The 19,820-nt window shown below is 57.1% G+C and overlaps 1 protein-coding gene across 11 annotated transcripts in view; it reads right to left on the minus strand.

Annotated features, from left to right (window-relative positions):
• Positions 1-19,820, minus strand: part of NOS1AP (nitric oxide synthase 1 adaptor protein) — a 148,536-nt gene that overhangs the window by 84,245 nt on the left and 44,471 nt on the right. For 9 of the 11 annotated variants that reach the window (XM_081025102.1, XM_081025101.1, XM_081025104.1 and 6 more), the window contains one exon: positions 1,389-1,460. In XM_081025102.1, coding sequence (XP_080881228.1) covers positions 1,389-1,460 — 72 coding nt within the window. Of the gene's footprint in view, positions 1-1,388; positions 1,461-4,071; positions 4,091-7,775; positions 8,028-19,820 lie in introns of those variants that run through there. The other 2 variants (XM_081025103.1, XM_081025106.1) reach the window with 2 other exon arrangements.

Consider the following 19,820-nt stretch of genomic DNA (forward strand, 5'->3'; position numbering starts at 1 on the left):
ACAGAAAATCTATGTGACGAGAGCAGCCATGAGAACAGGGAGAGGGAAGGACGAACAGCAGGCGAACCCACAAGCCTCCATCTTCAGCTCAGAGTGAACAGGGGAGCGAAAGGCAAGCAGGGCCCCCACACACACCCCCAGACGGTGAGCCGGGCTTCTCCCGGGCTTCCGCTGGCACCGCCCACCACTGCCCTCGCACAGCGGCAGCCACACAAAGGGCTGGCAGGGCACAATGACACACTACAGATGAGAACGCTGTGACCCTTCTCATCACTCTGCTGGCCGGGGCGAGGCCAGCACTGCCCTGGCCAGGCTGGGAGGCCTGCGTCCGGAGTCCACCGAGCCCCCAGGAGCTGGAAGGTCTCCCGCCCCCACCGTCCTGCCCAGCGTTAGCCCCCCCTCTCCAACATCAAAGGGCAGAGTGGGAACAGTCCTCTCCACGGAATCGCAGGCCCTTGTTCTTCATAACTGTAACTGCAGCCAAAACAGCTTTGAAAGGGAGAGAAGAAAAGAAAACAGCAGCCGACCTCGCAGTGAATTGGGGGGTTGGAGGAAAGCGCACCCCAAGTTCTTGCTGTTAATCCTGGCCAGTGCAAACAAGCCACTGGACAGCAGACCAAACAGCTTGCCGGCCAGGTAACTTCACCTCTGATCTGATGAGCAGCTCGTTGGAAGCAGTTCACAGGGCCACACGGCTGACAGGTGACGAGCCAACAGCAGATTCTTCTAAGGACAGAGCCCGGACAGCAGAGTGTCCTCATGGTCCACCTGACCCCCAAGCCACCCTCCAAATGCACACACTGGAGCAGTTCCCTCACGAGGGCACGTGCCACGCTCCGCACACAGCTGCTTCTGCTCACTGCTGCGTGGACCAGTCGGAGAGCGACGGTGGGAATGGACTGAGCTCCCAGAGTGCCCTGCACGGCAGGAAACAACGCACACGCTTCCCCAGCCGAAGAAAATCTTTGGAAATCCCACACTTGCTCTTAAAAATGCAAGTCCACCTTATACACATCACAGTAAACGACTTTACCTTTCTAACGTCCTGAGTAACAGCCAACTGTCAAACCTTTTTCACTAAAGTCTCTGAACAGAAAGACTCTTCTCTGTCCCGTGCACACGTGCTCCAGGCATCAGCGCGAGGAGCAGGTCAGGACCCCGCGAGGACTGCACCCTCCAGCCATCACATCCATTTCAACTGTGGCCCTTAACCAAGGGCGACACCAAGGCAGAACAGCTTCCCTGCAGCGCGGGGCAGGGCCCTGGGGTTTTCCAAGGGCCGGCAGCTAAGAGCCTGCATCCGGCCCAGCACAGCCGTGGCCCCACTAAGCCCACGCCCACGCAGCCCCCGCGCAGCCTCCACCCGCCCAGGCCCGCGCGGCACTCACCCGGATCCGACGCATGGCAGCCACGATCTCCAGTCTGCTGTTGGGCCGCGGCACGTCCAGGCTCCCGACATACTGCAGGGGAAGGAAACGCTGGGTCAGAGGCGTGTGAGGGCCCCGTCAGCGCGTACGTGCTGCGAGGGCCTTTGGAGGTCGCCCCGGTCATCTCCCCATTTCACAGCCGGGGACGGCCAACAGCCAAAAGGGTGTGTTGTTGGGGACCTATTTCTAACTTTATTGGTAAAAACCGACTGAAGGAGCAGTTCGTTACTGCTGCCGCTCCGTGTTCTGAAGCAGAGGTGCGGCCAGCACGCGTGTCACCCAGCAGGCCGCGACCCGGAGCCCGGGTTCCCATCTCCCACCCCTTCCCTGCAGGACACCTGCCTTTCTTTGTGTCAGTCTCCTCATCTGTAAAGCAGGGCTTCAGTAAAGACCAAATGAGTTGGGCTATAAGGCTCTTAGACAAATGTGCTTTGCGCATATTAAAATACTCAAAAAAAATTTTTTTTAAATTAACAGCTCATTCATTTAGCCCTAGACAGTAGAGGGAACACACTTGAATGAGCGCCTAATTGGATGAAAGGAATGGACTAATTGTAATTTATTTAAAAATTTAACCTGATTCTATTGTTATTTTAAAAACCACATAAGGCAGGTTCATGTTTAGTGTATCAGGACTTCCTCACTGCAGACTCTTCAGATAACGTGGAAACGTGCAGACAGAAGGACACAGCGGCCACTGTCACACTGTGCCGTCCGTCTCTGTGTGCTGACGGACCCATGTGCTGCTCACAGACGCACAGCGGCATTTACGTTATGTGGAAAGGCCCATCGTGTTCACATCGTCTTACAGCCAGGCTTTCACTTTAGACAGCTCGGGCACCGGTCTCCCCACGCTCCCAGCTCTGTCACATGCCACGATGGCCCCCACTGAACGACACGCACCCTATGTCACGAGCACAGCCCTCCTCCAAGCAGCTCTCCAGGCTGGGTTCCTGCTTCAGGGCTGCGGGGTCAGAAGTCTAGACTCGCCCCTCGGCGGGATGGAACAAGACACGAGGAGGCCAGCCGCACGCCGCAGAGCGCGCTGAGGTCTCAGGTGTGCCACCCCTCCCACACAGACCCCTGGGGCCGCCCGCCTCTCCTCTCCAGCCCAGGGGCACCCCTGACCTCCAGCGCCCCAGCAGCCATGCAAGAGCACACTGATCGGGGCTGAGAAGAGGGCGGGCGTCTGTGCAGGACGCCGATTTCCTGTGCTCAACGGGAACGGCAGGTTCTTCCTGAAATGTGGACCAGGACTGGCCCCAGTGAGCAGGGCTTCAAAACCTAACCAGTGCACAAGAAGTCCCCGAGTATGGACCCACCGCTTGTGCCAAACACGGGGGAGCGTGGTTCCGAGCGGCCGGGTCCAGGCCCACGTAGGCGCCTCACCAGGACGGCCGGGCCACGTGCCTGCTGGGGAAGCACCTGGGTACTCGCTGAGGTAAACGAAGCTGCTAGATAGATCTAGGAGTGTGGCAGACTGAACTGTGGAGCTCTGCGGCATGTCACCAGGGCAGGGGCCTGCACAGCCAGGAATGATCCGAGGCCCGGCTTGTGACTGCCCAACCTCCAAGGCCCTGCAGCCAGGGCGGTCCGCACACGCCCGCCCTGGAAGCTGCTCGCCGAAGGTTGCTGCCCTGATCCCGTGCAGGAGGGACTGACTTGGCTCACGTCCCCTCGGCCATCATGTGAGCAGCAGGACGTCACGACCAAGCCAGGTCACCATGACAGGTGAGCCTCGGGGCTGGACAGTCCCCCCACACGATCCATGCCACCTCGGGAAAGGGCCTGCTTCCAGGAGACCCCAGCTGCCCAGACCGAACCCGCCCCTCCTGCCACCCCACCCAGCAGGGCTCTCCGTCCTCAGGACAAGTGCCACTGGACTGAGACCCCCAGGCAGTCAGCAAACATGGGTGCGGGGCGCCGGGGACAGAAGCAACACAGAGGAGAGGAGAGGCGGCCTGGCTTTGGACAGGTGTCCTAACGAGGGCCAACTCTGCGTGGGAAGGAGGTCCCCCGAGGATGTCCATCGCCTGCACCCTGCGGGGCCTCCTTCTCTCCATCAGCTGCACCTTCACACACATGCACACACAGTGCACACGTGTGACTCGCCTCCCCCCACAGAGCACGCACACGGCCGCCCTGCACACTCACTCATCACACACTCGCGTCCTCCTTCTCAGTCGTGGGAAGGAAATCACAAGCCTGCCCCTGAGAGTGAGTCTGGAGCAGGTGACCCAGTGGCACTGTGGTCCTGGGACACAGCATGTCCCCTCCCTGTGCCGGGAGTACCGCTCCCCACACCCTCTCTGCAGTCCCCCAGCTTCTGCAACCCTGCAGCTCTCTGCCTCCCCTCTCCAGCCTCCTGCTGCCCCCAGGGAAGCTGAGCTGCTGTAACACGCTCCTGGCACAGACGTGGCTAAGCACGTGATGCATTCTTTCCCGACTGACCGGACCTCGTACAGGGGCAGGCACAGGAGACCCTCCACACACCTGACTGCTCTCCTCCACGACCAAACACATTATCCATCCCAAGCGCTTGTGGGACAGGCCCACTCTGGGGAAGGGCACGGGGGCCTCAGTGCTGGGTCCTGCCTGTGTGCCGGCCACACGCCCCCCCAGTCCTCAGTGACTGTAAACTCACCTGACTCGCCCAGCCACCTGCCTGGACCTAAGCCAGACGCCCTGACACTGGCACCTCCGGTTTCTGGCTTACCCAGAACTGACGGCACAGCCACCTTCCCGTCGTGGACTTGTAACCGCCCGCCGTTCGGCTCTGTAAGAACTCGGAGAGGGGGTTCAGCCACCTGCAGTGTCCCTGCTGTGACATCCGGCAGGGCCTCCACTCAGAACACCCACACACAGCTGGAGGGGGCAGGGAAGCAGTTTACAGCTGTCAGGCCTGCTGCTTTTTCCCCAGCACCTAGAAAGCAAACCCAGGAGGACGGAGCGGCTGTGCTGGGCGGTCAGGATGTGACCCTGTCTGGTCAGTTTTATCTGTGGCTTCATCTTCCAGATAAGAGGCATTCACAGCCAAGAGGTTCCCGGAGGATTCCAGGCATTCCGGTGGTTTCTGGCCAACCCCAGCCTCCGTGGGCCTTGAAAACCTCACGAGGCTCTGCATGTGCTTCCTGGGCATTAATTCCTGAAGACAGTGCTAAAGTGACTGGGCCGGCTCCTGGTGCAGAGCTCCCAACACGAAGCAGCAGGCAGCAGCCTGACAACCACCTCTGTCATCGACCTGTCAGACTTCCTGCCACCGCCCCCCTCAGGGAAGTCCCTTCACTTACAGGATTTCTGTCAAATGTGTCCAGAGACCAGAAAAAAGCTTATGTACGAATCACAACTAAATGCGTCTGAGAAGTCAGACAAACCGTGTCATCAGACTCAACCTGCGTCAAACAGCAAACGTGAAGCCTGGAAGATAAAAAGCCGCTCGGCAGCGTGTGCACGACACGAGAGTGACCTGGGACACGGACTGTGGTGCTTGGTTAACACCAGTGTCGCTTTGGGCTCCCTGATGACAAATGCGCCACACTGAGGCAAGAGGCCAGTGACGGGCCCCTGGAAGGGAACGTGGGCTGTGTCCTCGCCAGGCTTTCCTTGGGCCTAACAGCCTCTGGAAGACAAAGGCTATTGACTGAAATGGTAGAAACCCTGAAGGCGCTGGAGAGGGACCCGAGCAGGCAGAGACTGGCGGGGACTCAGCCCAGAAACACAGGGCTGCAGCCGGTGAGACGCGTGTTTGCCCAGCGCAGCCCCCACCCTCACGCCAGCTGGCGCTCGAGGGCGAACGGCTCCCTCAGCCGGTCTGGGGGGGCGACACCCGAGGCTGGGCAGCCTAGGAACGTGAAAGTGAAGCAGAAATCAGCACAACAGGCTGTCACACGGGGAGCCCCCGCTGGCCACCTGCCCAGGCCCAGGGGACGTCCCAGAGTGCACGAGTGCAGGTGGCTCCTGGGAGTCCACACAAGGGGCAGCGGCCCGCCCCCCAAAGGCAGACCAGCCACGGGAGCAGGACCTGTCTCTTCAGTAGAGGTCAGCAGACTCATGTGGAGCTGTCACCTCCCCACCAGGGCTTGCTGAGTGCACTCAGCCATCTGAAGGTGCCCCCACAGGGTCCCTTCCCAGCACTCCCCGGGTCTGCACTAGGCTTTCCTCCCTCGCGTGTCACCAACTGCCTCCCCAGCAGTGGGGGCCCCTGGGGGCTGGGACCTTGCCCCGCTCCTTTCTGTCCTCTCAGCCCTCAGAACAGCGCCGGTCACAGTGCTGATTAAATGAGGGCGAATGCACCACCGAGGCTAAGGGACCCGAGCCAGGACACAGCCGGTGCCTGGACAGCAGGTCTTCCTACAGAAGCCGCCCCTGGGCACAGTGCAGCGTTCCTCTGAGCAGGACTCTGAGCTGGGCCAACGCTCTCGCCTCATTTAGCATCAAACAAGCAGCATTAACTGCAGCGGCCACCGCGGCCCAGATCCCAGGCCACTCACTCGGCTAAGTGCCCTGGGGGAGGGGCTAGGACAAATGGTACCCAGCCCCCCCCCCCACCCCGCGCACGACTGAGATCCCCTGGGGTCCCAGGGCTGAGGTGTGCGGGAGGGGCCGTGGGGACACAGGACGGCCTGTGACATTTAGCAGTGTCCTCACCCCGCCGGCCCCACCCTCTCCACACACATATACACGCTAACGCACACACACATTCACACACACAACATGCACACTCAGACACACCAGAAAAGCTTCCCAAGTGCTTGGAAAGCAGCTGCACACCCATCTCTGTGTATCTGTAGTCTAAGGAATGAGACGCTTCCCTTTCTTCCTCCAAAGAGGCAGTGCTGCTAAGGCCATCTGAGGCGATGGTGTGACCACTGATTGCAGCTCAGTGAGGTCACAGAACCCACCCTGCTCCTCAGTGCTCAGGGCGGGTGCCAGGTTCTTGTGGTGACACCATGCATGTCTGTGAAGGGACAGAGGGCGGACAGAGGAGCAGTGAACGCGTGTGCAGGCTGTCCCCACGGCATGGAGTGGGCCTGGCCAGTGCTCCTGACTGCAATGACCTGGAGAGACTGCCAGGCTTCCTGGGTGTTCACAGCCCCTTCACGCGTCTCTCCAGCCCTGGGTTACCTGGCTGTCCCACAAGCGACGGTTTCATGACATGTAGCTCTGGTCAGTGTTTCTCGTGCCTTCTCACTGCACCTTAGGCTCCCCTTCCCTGGTTTTTCCCGGGGAGAAGCAGCCCGCTGGCCACACCAGCATCCCTGCCAGGATGTGGCCGTGAAATCTGTCCCACACCTGCGCCTGTGATGCAGGCCAGAGGTCCAACCCGGGCCGAAGCATTCATTCAGGAGTGGGGAGCTGAGCGGGCAGAACGTGTGTTCAAAACATACCAAGAAGTGAAAAGACAAGCCACAGGATAGGAAAACACATGTACAAATCACATCTGATAAGGGACTTTCATCCAGAACATAACTCTTACGACTCAGTAAGAGACAAACCAAATAAGCAACGGGGAAAAACAACAAGTATCATTTCTCCAAAGACAACACATCAGGCCCTCAAATAACGTCATTTCTTTGTAGCATTGGTGAGATCCCTTAGGAACTTAACTGTTGTTTATGTCAATTAATCTACAGTAAAACTGGTGTCTTTCGATGTCCTTTCACCTAAAGTCACAGAACCTATCAAGGACGTTAAGTGAGGATATACTGTGCACAGATGGCCAGTAAGTGCAGTAAGCGAGGCCCACTCATCAGCCATTACGGAAATCCAAGTCGCCATGAGATACACTCCACACCCACTGGGATGGCTAAAAGAAAAACAGACAATAACAAGTACAGACAAGGATACAGACATTGGAATCTGCACGTTACTGTAGGAAATAGTGAGATGCTTTGGGAAAGTTTGCCAGGTTCTCACAAAGTTAACCCGCGTTACCATACGACCCAGCAGCTCCATGGCTGGGCAGTTCTCACCAAGGCACGTGGCCACACAGAAATCTGCATGTGAACGTTTGCAGCCGCATGACGCAGAAAAGCCAAAAAATGGAAACAACACAACTGTTCATCTGGATGGATGGATAAAGCAAAGGGCATATCCAGACAGTGTGATGGTATTTGTCAGTACAAAGTAATGACGTGCTACGATAGGGACGAACCTGGAAAATACGACGCTAAGTGAAGGAAGCCAGTCACAAAAAGCCACGTTATATGTTTCCACTTATTGAAATGTCCAGAACAAGCCATAGACACAGACAGTGCACTCGTGGATCCAGGGATTCGAGGGGACCCAGTGGTCACGGGTGCACAACTGCACGCAGAGCAGTGCACTAAGAAACACAGGGGCACACACCTGACGGGAATTCCATGGAGTGCGAGTTAGATCTCAGCAGAGCTGTTCCTGCTCACTGAAATAACTGTCCCCTTTGGTTTGCAGTGGACAGACAGGGCAAGCGCCTCCGAGCTGAGCTGTGATGAGCTTCTGACATGCTGTCCTTCGGGTCAGCGGCGCGCCCAGGCACCTGCCTAGCTGCTCAGACCTCTCTTCTGGGCCCTTCTGCTGCTGGCTGGTGTCTGATGCTGGAGTTCATCAGATAACAAATCCCTGGGGAAGTGAGACATAGCTACTGAATTTTAACTCTAGTTCTAGAAGACACATTTCCCTCCCCTCAAGGACCTGAGTTTCATCTACGTTGTAAGAGCACAGCAATCCCATTTCATACTCCCTCCCACTCTCCAACGCAGCAAAATGAGCCAGAAGCTCCCAGAACAGGCAGTTTCTGCAGCCCGCTGACCCTTCCAGAGCAGACAGTCCAGACACCACCCGACTCTGCAACAGCCTGGGCAACCCCAACAGAGACAGTACCGACCGTCCAGGCAGGAATATATTTTTAAAGACGCAGCAAGAAAAAAAAAGGTAAAACAATACATTATACATTTTCCAACTTAAAAATTCCAACATTCAAAGACTATGACTGAAAGGGAAAAAAGAGCAGGTCACATCATGGGGGATTAAACTAAGGAAACCGAATTTCAGGGCTGAAGAACCACAAAGCGGACCGTGTCACCTGACACCCTCCAGGCTTAGACCTGAAATTACAACGTCTTCCCTAAGTCCCCACCACGAGGCCAACCAGCTGCGCTTCACGCCAGCGCTGACGAGGTCACCACCTGAGACAACAGCTCTGTCAGGAGGGTCTCCCTGAAGGCAAGAAAACTGGTCTCCACGAGAGTCTGAATCCTCAACTCTCCTCAAGGAGCCTCTCGCTGCCACACCCCGGGGCCTTCCCTTCTCATCTTTACAGCGCAGACGACACTATGGAGAAACTTCATTCTTTCCAGAAAGGCGTCAAGTGCCCCAGCCAGGCCAAGTGTCACCGTGAGGGCCCTGGTTCAGGCACAAGGACAGGCCGATAAAAAAGGGGACACTCAGAGGAGCCAAGCAAATGAGCAGGAGAAGAGACAGAGCTGAGAGACAGCAGGGGACGCCCGTGAGGACCGCTGCCCAGGCAGGGACTCAGCCCCGAGCAGCAGCGGGTTCGAGACCTGCAGGTGGGGACACGAGCCTGTCCCCTTGGCTCAGACACCAGGCTGCACTGTGTGCAGCAGTCACAACAGATACCGGCTCCTTCCTTCCCACACAAGTCAAGAAAATAACACGCTACCCGTTGTATGTCTGACGGGCACATGATGCTCAGACTGGTTGTTAACTAGACTAGCGGAGGCCAAGTCTGTCTCTGGTGACCTGTTGCCTCTCCCGTGTGGCCCCTCCTGTCCTTTCCAGGTCCCCTGTGCCCACCCCTCCTCCTGTGTGGCCCCACCCCTCCCTTTCCCCACCAGGACTGCCCTGTCCTGGGTTCCAAGCCCTCAGTTCCCGCCATCCCACACAGCTGACCAATCAGACAACCAGCCGTGTTGGGACAACAGTGGCAGCAAACGTCCTCATTCGCCAGCCCGGCCACGTGACACACTTGAACCAAACAGCATCTCATGGCGACCAGCACTCAGAGGCTAATCACCAGGCAGCATGTCCCAGCACAGAGCGTCAGGTCACCAGAGTGACACTTGGACACAGAGATACCGTCCAGTCACAACATGGAAGCTCCGTCTGTTCTGCCCGAGGGCAGGGGACGGCCCTGTGCAGTCAGAGGCTGGGGGCGCAGACTGAGGGGGCAGCAGCGGGGACAGAGGAAGACGCCCAGCCTGGGAGGGTGAAAAGACACGGTGTCTGCAGCTGGCTCCACGCCTGCCTCTCCTCTCAGCTCCCTCTCTAGCTCGTTCTCACACCACACGTGGAGTCACTAGCAGGGCTGAGTTTATGTTTGTCTGATCCCTACATTAGTCAATGCCCCCTAACTAGACTGCAGTAACTGGTGACATGGTCATTGTCACTGCTGTGCTGGGTCAAGGTGAGCCTATGACACAGGTGTCCTGACTTCCAAGCCAATCTCTAAAGGTAACAGAGTGACAGAGTCAAATGAAGCGGCCGGCAGGCCCAGTCCCAGCACTGCCACTTTGAAGCTGCTCCACACATGTGGGCCGGCTGGCCAGCCTCCTCGTCACCTGGGAGAGGGGACCTCACAGGGGACCATGAGGGACAGTGCACTGCATTTCATCAGCTTTCTTTACGAAAAATGACACAGCGCTTTCTATTTGCCAAAACTCAGGGAGGCGAGAAGAAGAGAAGAGATGGCGAGAGGGGACACGATGAAGACCGACCACGCCTTCTCCTCAGAGCGGGGTTTGGAAGCCGCTGCCTGGAGACCTGGAGCCAGCACAGGCCGGGAGGAGAAGACGGCGGGCAGGCCGGCATCTGGGACACGAGGAAATGCTTTAGGACACACAGTAAGGCGGTGCCCCACCTGCCTCACAACTGAACCTCAAGTCGCAGCGTTTGCCGCCCGTTCGGAGACACATCAAGGGTTCTTGTTCATCTCTCAAGGATTTTCTTAGAGAGAAATTGATATTTCAATAAAGATTTTCATGGAGAGGGGAGAAAAGTCGTGTTACACACCACAGAGCTAAACAAGCCACGCGCTGGACACCCTCATCCTTCCCACACGGGCAGCCTCCTCCGGTTCTCTGCTCACACACGAGGCCTTCCCACTGTCCCCATGCGTCCCCACAGCCGGCATCCGCTCCTCTTCCAGCACTGCAGTCTGCTGAGCTCCTGTCGCCACATGCTGCTCATGTCCATCGAATGAATGTCTGTGAGCCCCTGACAGACTCGTCTGGTCTTGTCTTCAAGGGGTGATGGGGGGGCTCCCACACACACCTCTGGTCCCTGTAGTTCAGGGAGCTTCAGAGACATGGACACAGGGAGGATGGGGCCAAAGCCAGGGCGGGCCAAGGGGCAGCCACTGGGCAAAATGCAGTGGCATGTCCTGAGCCAGGGCCCCTCCAGGACACTGCCTTGTCCAGCGGCCCACCTGCCATAGCCATATGGAGCCTTGGGTACAGGAAGCAGGGGCCCGAGTGGGAGTGGTGAGGGCCCCCCAGGAGCATCTTTAGAAGTGGTCGGGATGACCGGCCGCCCCGGTCTGCCTCGAGCTGTCCTGTGTTCATCCTGAGAGGTCCGTGTCCTGAGTGAACCCCATGCTGGCTGGTTGCCCGGTGGTGTCCCCTCCCTGCACCCGAGTGTCTCACTGGTGAACACTCCTGACCCACTTGGGGTGCTGCAGGTGCACAACCTCTCTCACAGTTGTAGGAAAGGAAAGGAGGAGCAGGTGCTGGGAGAGCAAGAGCAGCCCCTGGGGACGTCTCCCAGGTTCATCCCCATCCTGATGGGTTACAGGGACGCCCTCTGAAAACTGGCACTCAGCCATGCCAGGCTCTGCCTCCGTCATCTGCCCAGGAAAGATCAGGGGCCAAATTCTGCTTGAGAGCGCAATACAATTATTAATAAACACACATTAATATCAACGTGTGTATTTCTGTATAGATTCCAAGAACTGTAACCCCACCCATCACCACAGAGCCTTATCCTCTTGGGCCATTCTTCCCACATTTGCAAACCAAACCAAAGGAAAACCACGCAGCCGTCATCACCACTGCCCCACTGCCCACCAGGAGAGCACACTGACCTCTCCAGGCGTCGGCCTCCCAAGTGTAAGGGCAGCTGTTCCTCCTGCCCTCTTCGGGGTCTGCCAGGCTCAAACCAGTGATTGGACACAAACGTATGTTGAAAAAGCACAAAGCCCTACAGGGACACGAGGTGACTGCTGTAACGGGACACGTGGCCCCAGAGCACAGGGCAATGGGACTGGCTGGGGATGGTCTTCGGATACCACCTGGCCCCTGGAAAGGGACAGAGGTGGTTCTCAGGAGGCCCTGGCGAGTCTGTCACAGAGAAGCAGCAGAAGGACTGGGAGCCGGTGCCTCCAGGGGCTCGGGGCAGCGGGCGGAGCACAAAGGGTCTCGATTTCAGCATCACCACATGTGGCTGTGGGTCTCGGGGACTTCCCGACCCTCACGATCCTTAGTGTCCTCTGCAGAACAGACATGAATCTAAGTGGCGGGTGTGGTGTGGAAGGTCAGCAGGACGACACGTGTGGGGCAGAGCGGGCACCATCACTGAGTGGAGGGTGGAAGCTTCCTGTGGAGAAAGGCTGGGAAGTTGCAGGAACGTCAGGCGGCGTGGCTTCCTAGCCGGCCTGGTCCTGCAGCCCTGCCACCCGCATGGTGGACGCAAGGGGACACAAGGGACACTGACCGGCCGCCACTGACAGAGCCAGCCACGTGCCAGTGCTTTCCCCTGTGGAATGACAGCCTTCACCCAAGGTCTGTGAGACTCTGAGACGTGGCAGGAACAACAAGGCCAATGTCCATTCCGCCTGAGCAGCTGCCACCACTTTCCACCTCCCTCGTGACATCCTGTGTGTTCCAGCCAATGGACGTGAACAGAAGTGATGTCCACGACCTCCACGCCTGCTATGAAAAGTCCCACAGGAAACCCTTGCTGCCTTTCTCATCTCCAGAGGAATGGGGACTCTGGGGTGAGGGGGGGGACGAGATCCCAGAAAAGGTCTGGGTCCCCAAGTGATGGCCTAGAACCAGTCCCCTTCCCACACAGGGCTCTGGAGAGAGTGGGGATACTTACTGAGCCACGCCACTGAGAAATCGGGGTGTGGCAGCCAGCCCCCAGGGGGCCCCCAGGACTCGCCTCCGGGGGTCCCGCCCTGTGCAGGCCCCTTTGAGTGTGACCAGGTTGCCCTGTGTGGCAACGACACATGGGCCCTGCAGAAATGTTCTGAAGACGTCCCCTTCTGGCTCTCAGGTCTGCTCTGGGGCTGCCAAGCTGGCCCCTCTGGCCCCGGCGAGACTCCAGGAGGCGGCAGCCATGCCGGCATCCTGACCGTATCTCTTGGGAGCCGCAGCAAGAGCCACCCACCCAGCTGCCCCCGAAACTGACCCACAAGCACCATGTGACACGATACACAAAGACGCTCGGTTTTGAGGGAAATACGACTGGCACACGAGTACACGTGTTGTATTAGCTGGAGTTTCCACCAAACAGCACATGTGTACCCTAAGAAGGCCCAGGAGCCGGCGCCTGCCTGGATGTCCACGGCACGAGTGACGCTCAGCGTGACAGAGCTCACCGACCACACCCACGTGTCCTCGCTCGCTCACAGGCCCACACGCGACCAACACCGTCCAGGCCAGTCCCGGCTGCTGGGACCCTCTCCCCGCTCCGGAGGGTGTTCTGTCTGAGGGTTCCGACACCGGAAGAACCTGAACAACACCAGCCTGTGTGTGGCACCGCGTGTGCACGTGTCCGGCAGAGCAGAGCACGAAGTGGCCGCGGCGGGAGGTGGCGTTCTGGTCAGTGGGACACAGGAGGGCAGGTAACTGAATCAGGGGAGAAAGGGTTTAGACTTCAAGCAGCCACAGGCAGGAAGTCCTCCCACCCAGGCTGCGAGGGGGAAACAGCTCAGGTGACCTCCCGTGCCCTCAGCCCCGAGCGACGCACGCTTGGCCCGACAGCAGCGCTGAGCGCAGCCCAGAATCACACCAGCACACAGGACATACCCAGAAGTCCCTGGCAGATCCATCGCAACCAGAGATGCAGGGGGACAGACAAACGGCTGTGGTGGTGGCAGGGTGGCCCAGAACTTCAATGTGCTGACCTGTGTGGCTGAGAGGCTAGAACTGACCGAGAGGGAACAGACAGGCAACGTGAGAAGTGACACTGCCGAAGAGGTCGTGTCCCTAATCTGTGTGGTGGGGGGACACCCTCAATGACAACGTTGGAGCAGCACAGGAGATGGGCCCCAGCTTTCAGCTCCCCATCATCAGAACCAAGGACTACAGGTAGCACAGAGATTTTCAGGTTCCATCCTGCGGTGGCTGGAATCTCAGAATCCTGTGCCCGAGTCCCGGTGCTTCTCTGTGAGTCGCTGACCCGAGCAGCTCAGTGTTGAGGCACGCTGACCGCCCTCAGGTGGCCTGCCACAGTGCCCCCCTTCCAGGAGTCATAGAGCATGCTGTGAGGGCAGTGCCTCTCCCGGAGAGGCCAGGAGGCTTGAGTCCTGCCTGCTCAGCAGCAGCCCCCAGCTATGGCCGGCTGAGAAGCATTAAAGGAAGAAAGGACACAACTCTCTTTCCACGGTCTCTCACCAGCTACTGTCCTCCAGCTCAGGCCAGCCATCTGACACCACCTTTCCCACCTGCCCAGGTAAGGAGCAGCCACTCCGACCTCTGCAGCGTGGGGAAAGGCAGGTGCACATAGAGAGAGCAGGGGGACAGCACCAGACGCGCCAGCCCGGCCAAGCCCAGGCCCCTGCTGGCTGACCCCTCAGGAGCCATGAGGGGCAGGGTCACAAACGTGCGAGTGTGGAGCTGTGGTGGGGGTGGGTCAAGGCGTCACCATGACCTGCAAACATCAAGGAAGGCCCGTCTGCTTGGCTGGGCTCACAGGCTTCCCTGCTGGACTCAGAGCTGGGCTCCGCCCCACACTCAGGTCACAGCTGTGCGGTGCTGACCACACGGCCCAGCAGTCCCCTCGTGGGACCTGCGGCTCCCAGCGACAGCCACCATCATCACAGCACTAACTGGGGCTGTCGGGATGTTCCCACTTACCATCTAGCAGCTTTCACCAGACTCCCCATCTCGGGACCCTGGGTGGTAGGACGTGCCTAAGTCACATGGCCATCACACGACATAACCCGTAATGGCAGTCATACACGCACTGGGGGCTCAACGTCAAACAGGCTTTGAGGACATTTTTTAAAAATGTTTAGAGTGCCCACTTCAAGAGAAAGCCAATTTAGAACGTTCCATCTCCGGGACAAATTTCGGTAACATGCAGAAATCAAGTGACAGGTAGCCCCCCAAATGCACAAAGTCCGTGCAGGGTGAGGCCTATGCCGTTCCAGAAAGCAGGTCTGCCCGTCTGTCACTGCCGGTCTTGAAGTTCCGTCGTCCTCCCTGAGTCCCCACACAGGTCACTAGTGGCCCAGCCACCCTCACGCTGTCATGCGGATCCCCAGATGGTGACGGTAAGTGCCAAGCTACAGAGTAAACAGGTCTCTGCCAGCTCCCGGCACAGACCTGCCCGTCCCCTTGGGAAATGGACAAGGCTTCTGCTTCTCAGAGTCCAAAGTAAATGCCAGCTCTGCAAATAGAACAGGTGCCCCCACCAAGACCATATCCACAAATTCAGGACGATCACACCAGCTGCCCCTGTCCTCCGGTGCTGGAAACCTTCCAGAACGAGGAAGAAACGCATCTTCCCACGACTCCAAGAGCCTGTCTTCCCCTTGCTGTAGATGAAAGTCAAACACCTTTGCAGATACTCAGAGAGCATGCTGTCCTTGGGGGGTTTGCAGCCTGACGACACGGCCGGTCCATCACTCAGCCGGCAGCCATGACCACCGAGGAGATAAAACAGAAGGCACGCCTGTCACCTAGGAGCTATGAGCACACGTCACCTACAGGCATGCGCCTCAACAAGGCCTGGGATGGAAGCAAGAGGAACATGTTCCTGAGTTGGCCAGTGCAGCCACAGAGGCTCGGAGGACACAGAACATGAGGGGACGCAGACATGACACAGCCACAGGCCAGTCACATGCTGCGGCCTCAGCCCGGATCTAAGGATTTTGCGCAGCTCTGGGCAGGCTTGTGTGGCAGCCTCATGCATTACGGACTGAGGGCAAGACACGAGACCAGTGAGAGGTAAGGAGGACCAGGACCAGAGCAGTAGAGCTGGGGACAGGATGGCGGGACAGAGAGGTGGGAGGGGCAGGCCTTGGAAGGTCATGAGATGCAGCCAGTCAGGGAGGGACAGCACTGAGGATGGGCCCCGGGATGCCGTTAACCTTCCTTTGACCTTTAACCGACTGCATCTCCCCTTTTTACCCCCACCTCTTACACCCCTACCATTTCTGCTTTGAGACCTGTTATCCGTCCCTTCTATCTGTGCTCGCCATGACTCACTTCTCAGCTGTGTAATTTAGCATAAATGCTGTCTTGATGCCTGTCATCTGTGTTATCCCATTTAATTGAATTCCTACGGTGTCCTTTTGAACTGAATTCATTTTCTCTCCCTTTTAAAATAGGTACAGTTTTGTGGAAATGTCTTGTCTGCCTTCCCTCCTCCCGGCCCAGCTCCTCTCACACCAAGTTCATGGGGCAGGAACTAGACCTGATCCCAGGGTCCTGTCACTGGGTGAGTGCCACTTATTCTCCCGGCCACAGAAATAATAACAACAGTCTATAAATACCTTGGCTTCCTGTAGCAGAGAGAAATTAACGGCACTGCAATTAAGGAGACGCTGAGCAAACACTTAGCTGGGACTTCTCAGTGCAGACAACAAGATTAAGACAATCGGTACCAGTTCCAACATATTTTGGGGCGCTGTTTTATATGACAGTCCAATAAAATGCTAAAGGCCACCCAGTGCCACAGCAGAACGTTAATGGGTCACCTGAGAGCTAAAACCAAGTAGATTCATCTATCCCATAAAAGAGACAGAAGAATAAGTGTCAGTAACTCATAGTGTTGCCAGATTATGAAAGGCGAGAGCATTCTGCAGTCTGGTTCCTATCAAACATCCCACTTTGAGAACCGTGAACCAGCAGGACAGGCCGACCCCGCGTGCAGACTGTTGGAGAAGACTGCACATGGTGTCTGGGGTCAGCAGTGGCGAGCAAGAGGCAGGGAACCCACTGGCCTGGGATCCATCGGGAATGGGTGGGACAGATAGAGGGTGGCTGCGGGCTAGGCTGTGACGCAGCGCTCGGGAGGTGGAAAGGCCTGCAGTGCGCGTTAGAAGGTGACCGGGTCAGGGCACCGCAGGAAGCCCCGTCTTGCCCTTGCTGTCAGAATTCAGTTCCGAGAGTCTAACTTCAGACACAAAGGACACAGACTAAGTTGGCGACTGACACAGAACGCTCACAGCCGGAGAAGCTTCCAGGCAAATGGCTGCTGGAGAAGGAACTCAGACGGAACTACAGCGATGGACCCCAAAATCTCAGCCAACACGTGACCCCTGATACCTGGTTAACTCCCATCACTAGCTCCTGTTGATACCAAAGTTTCAAGTAGGCGCCAAGTCAAAGGAGCCACAAAGGAAGAGACGAGAAAGCCTGCGGCTCAGAGAGAACCACCGGAGCCAACAGTAAACTGGGCACGTTTAGGTGAAGCCGGAACCTTGGCAAGAAGCAAGCTGGGCTTCTGGGAAGCAGGTCTGTGCACTGGTGACGGCCCGGGCCCCGGACACGGGAGGCCACACGGCTACATCCCGAAGAGCTTGGCGTGGGGGCCATGGCCTGGAGGCTCTGGGCTCCTCGTCTGTTACCGGCAGAGGCTGTTTCCCAAAAGTAGGACCAGGTCGTATATTAATTTTTGCCCCAAAAGACGCATTAGGGCTTATTTTCAGGGGATGTCTTCTTTATTCATGTACAACAATCTATATTTATTCAAATACAGTCATGTCATCTTCTTCTGGAACACCGTCATAACGTACCAAATGCATCTGTCTGGCTGACGATCTTAACTGGGGCTTATTTTCGGGGTAGGTCTTATTTTCAGGGAAAAACAGTATGTGACCCCACTGTGAGCTTCCGAGCACGTGACCATTGCTTCCCAGTCTGCCTTAAGGAGCTGAGAGGAAGCAGAGCAACGGTTACGTGCTATTACTGGAGTCACGGTAACGACTCCTTGTCTCATCAGAGGACTGTCCAAAGCAGGCCTCCCCGTTCCACGACACCTGAGGCTCAGGGACAGACCTACATGCCTTGACTTCCTCTCTCTACCTGAGCAGGCAGATGGAGCCGAGTCCTCTGCAGCCCCCAGCCCAGGCTCCTCAGGAGTCAGTCTCCCACCCCGAGCGCCCCACGGACTCCTGTGTTTGGGGACACGTGTGAGCACCACGTTCTGCCAGAAGGAGAGTGTCCGATGCGGCACCTCCAGCGCCTGAGTCAGGTGCCCACCCCACGCCCCAGGGACTGCCTCAAAAGTCCCACAACCCCCACCAGGGTCAGGAGGTTTCTGCCAACCTTGGGGGCAACGTGTCTGGGACACACATGTGCCACTGCCACCACACTCGGTACTGCACTGGGCAGCTGACAGTTTCCAAAGTGTTTCCCACGTTATCTCATTTGATCCTGCACTAATCTGACAACACGAGCCGACAACATTGTTACCGCTGCTTCACAGGTGACGAGCCCGACTGGAGACTGCAGGCACCGGCCCATACTCTCCCAGCCACAGGTTCTCACTCCCTGCCTGGTGCTTTCTTGCCTCTCTTTATCTTCATCACAATCAAACAGAGATGCTACCGGTTAAGGCTGGCGCCCAGGGATCGTCCAAGAGGCCCATAAAAGGGCTGTGCTGCTGAGTGTGACAGCAGCTAAGTCAGGTCACTCTGCATTCTTTCCAACCTCCAGGGAAACATCCTGCAAGGACATGGTACTTTGGCTCAGCCTGTTTACCCAGCCACCCATCACCATGGGACATCACAGACTTACCTGCTTCTGGCCCACCTACCTCAGCAACTAATACAACAAAGACGCTAATATCTCTGTGGGGCTCCACTTAGGCCCTGCTGTCACTTGTCACGAAACCAGCAGCATGTCAATGAATTTATTTGCTAATCTACGGGCTTCTCACTGCATCCAGGGTCCCCAAGACCAAAGGTCTCCTCCTGCATCCCCGCACCCACCACCTGGCATGGACCAAGTATCAAACAAACATTTGATCAAACACAAAATATACAAAATACCCGTCTGAAGGCACAAGCTTCCTCCAGCACAGAAACCTGCAGGGGAAACTCCTATGGGTACAAAAACAGTATGAAAATGGAAAAACGTTTCTGCCTCACTCATGACTAAGCCTTTTTCCCAAATCCGTTGCCCTAGGTCTCATTCTTCTTTTACCTGTAGAAAGGTGGAGAAGGGTAAATTTGCAGGTGCCAAGCCTGGACTATGAGACCCACTGAACCCCAGTGGTCCTGAGAATCAGTGTTGTGTTTTCAGTTCCTCGGGTGAGTCTGATGACCAGCAACCCATCCGTCCGACAAATCCCGGCTTACGCTTGCCGTGCAGGCGCTGGCCTTACTCTAATAGCACCGACGTGGCACCCGTCTTGTGACACAGACCACAGAGCCTGGGAGAAGGCTGCAGACTAGACGATGTCTAGGAGGGACCCACTGCTGCTCAGTAAGAAGGTGGCCTCTGCCAGCCACCGCCATGGACAACGCTGTACCCTGACGTAAACCATGGAGAGACGGCCTAACACGCTGGCTGTCCCTCCTGACAGCATTCAGTGAAAGGTAGCAGGGGTATTTTGTTATTGCTAAGTTACAGGACAAAACAAGAAAGAGACAAAGTCTAACACAGCATCTCCCCGACTGAAAGGCCGATATGCAAACGCTTGGCCACAAGTAAATCTGTTACGCTCAAGAAATTGATAAGAGTTCTCACTACTGAAGAGTGGCGGAGGTCCCTGTCCTCAAGAGACCTCCGGTTTCGGTGGGAAAAAGGAACACGCGTAAATCACATCACAGACCACATGTGTAGGATGACACTGAGCTCAGCAGCAGCACGAGGTCTCTAACCACCACCTGTGTCGTGAGGACGGTCAGAGTCCTCGAGGGGCGCGGGCAGTTCTCGCGGGCCTGGTGGCTAGGACAGGCTGGCATTCACTCATTCTTCTACACACAGTGTGTGTCTGCTAGGGGCCCAGCACAGGCTCACAAAGGGACACAGCAGGCGATCGAAACGGAGTCGCCACCCTCCAGGAGCTCACGGCCCCGTGCAGATTGGCACTGACCTGTGAAGGGTTCTACGGGTACTGCACGGTTTGCTAATGAAGCAGAGGTCAGGGCCAGCTTCGGAGCTTGTGTCATTTGAGCTGAGATAGTGGGATAAATCAATACACACGTGGAAAAAGAGG

The sequence above is a fragment of the Rhinolophus hipposideros genome, assembly GCF_964194185.1.
Source record: "Rhinolophus hipposideros genome assembly, chromosome: 19".
Taxonomy (NCBI): Eukaryota; Metazoa; Chordata; class Mammalia; order Chiroptera; family Rhinolophidae; genus Rhinolophus; species Rhinolophus hipposideros.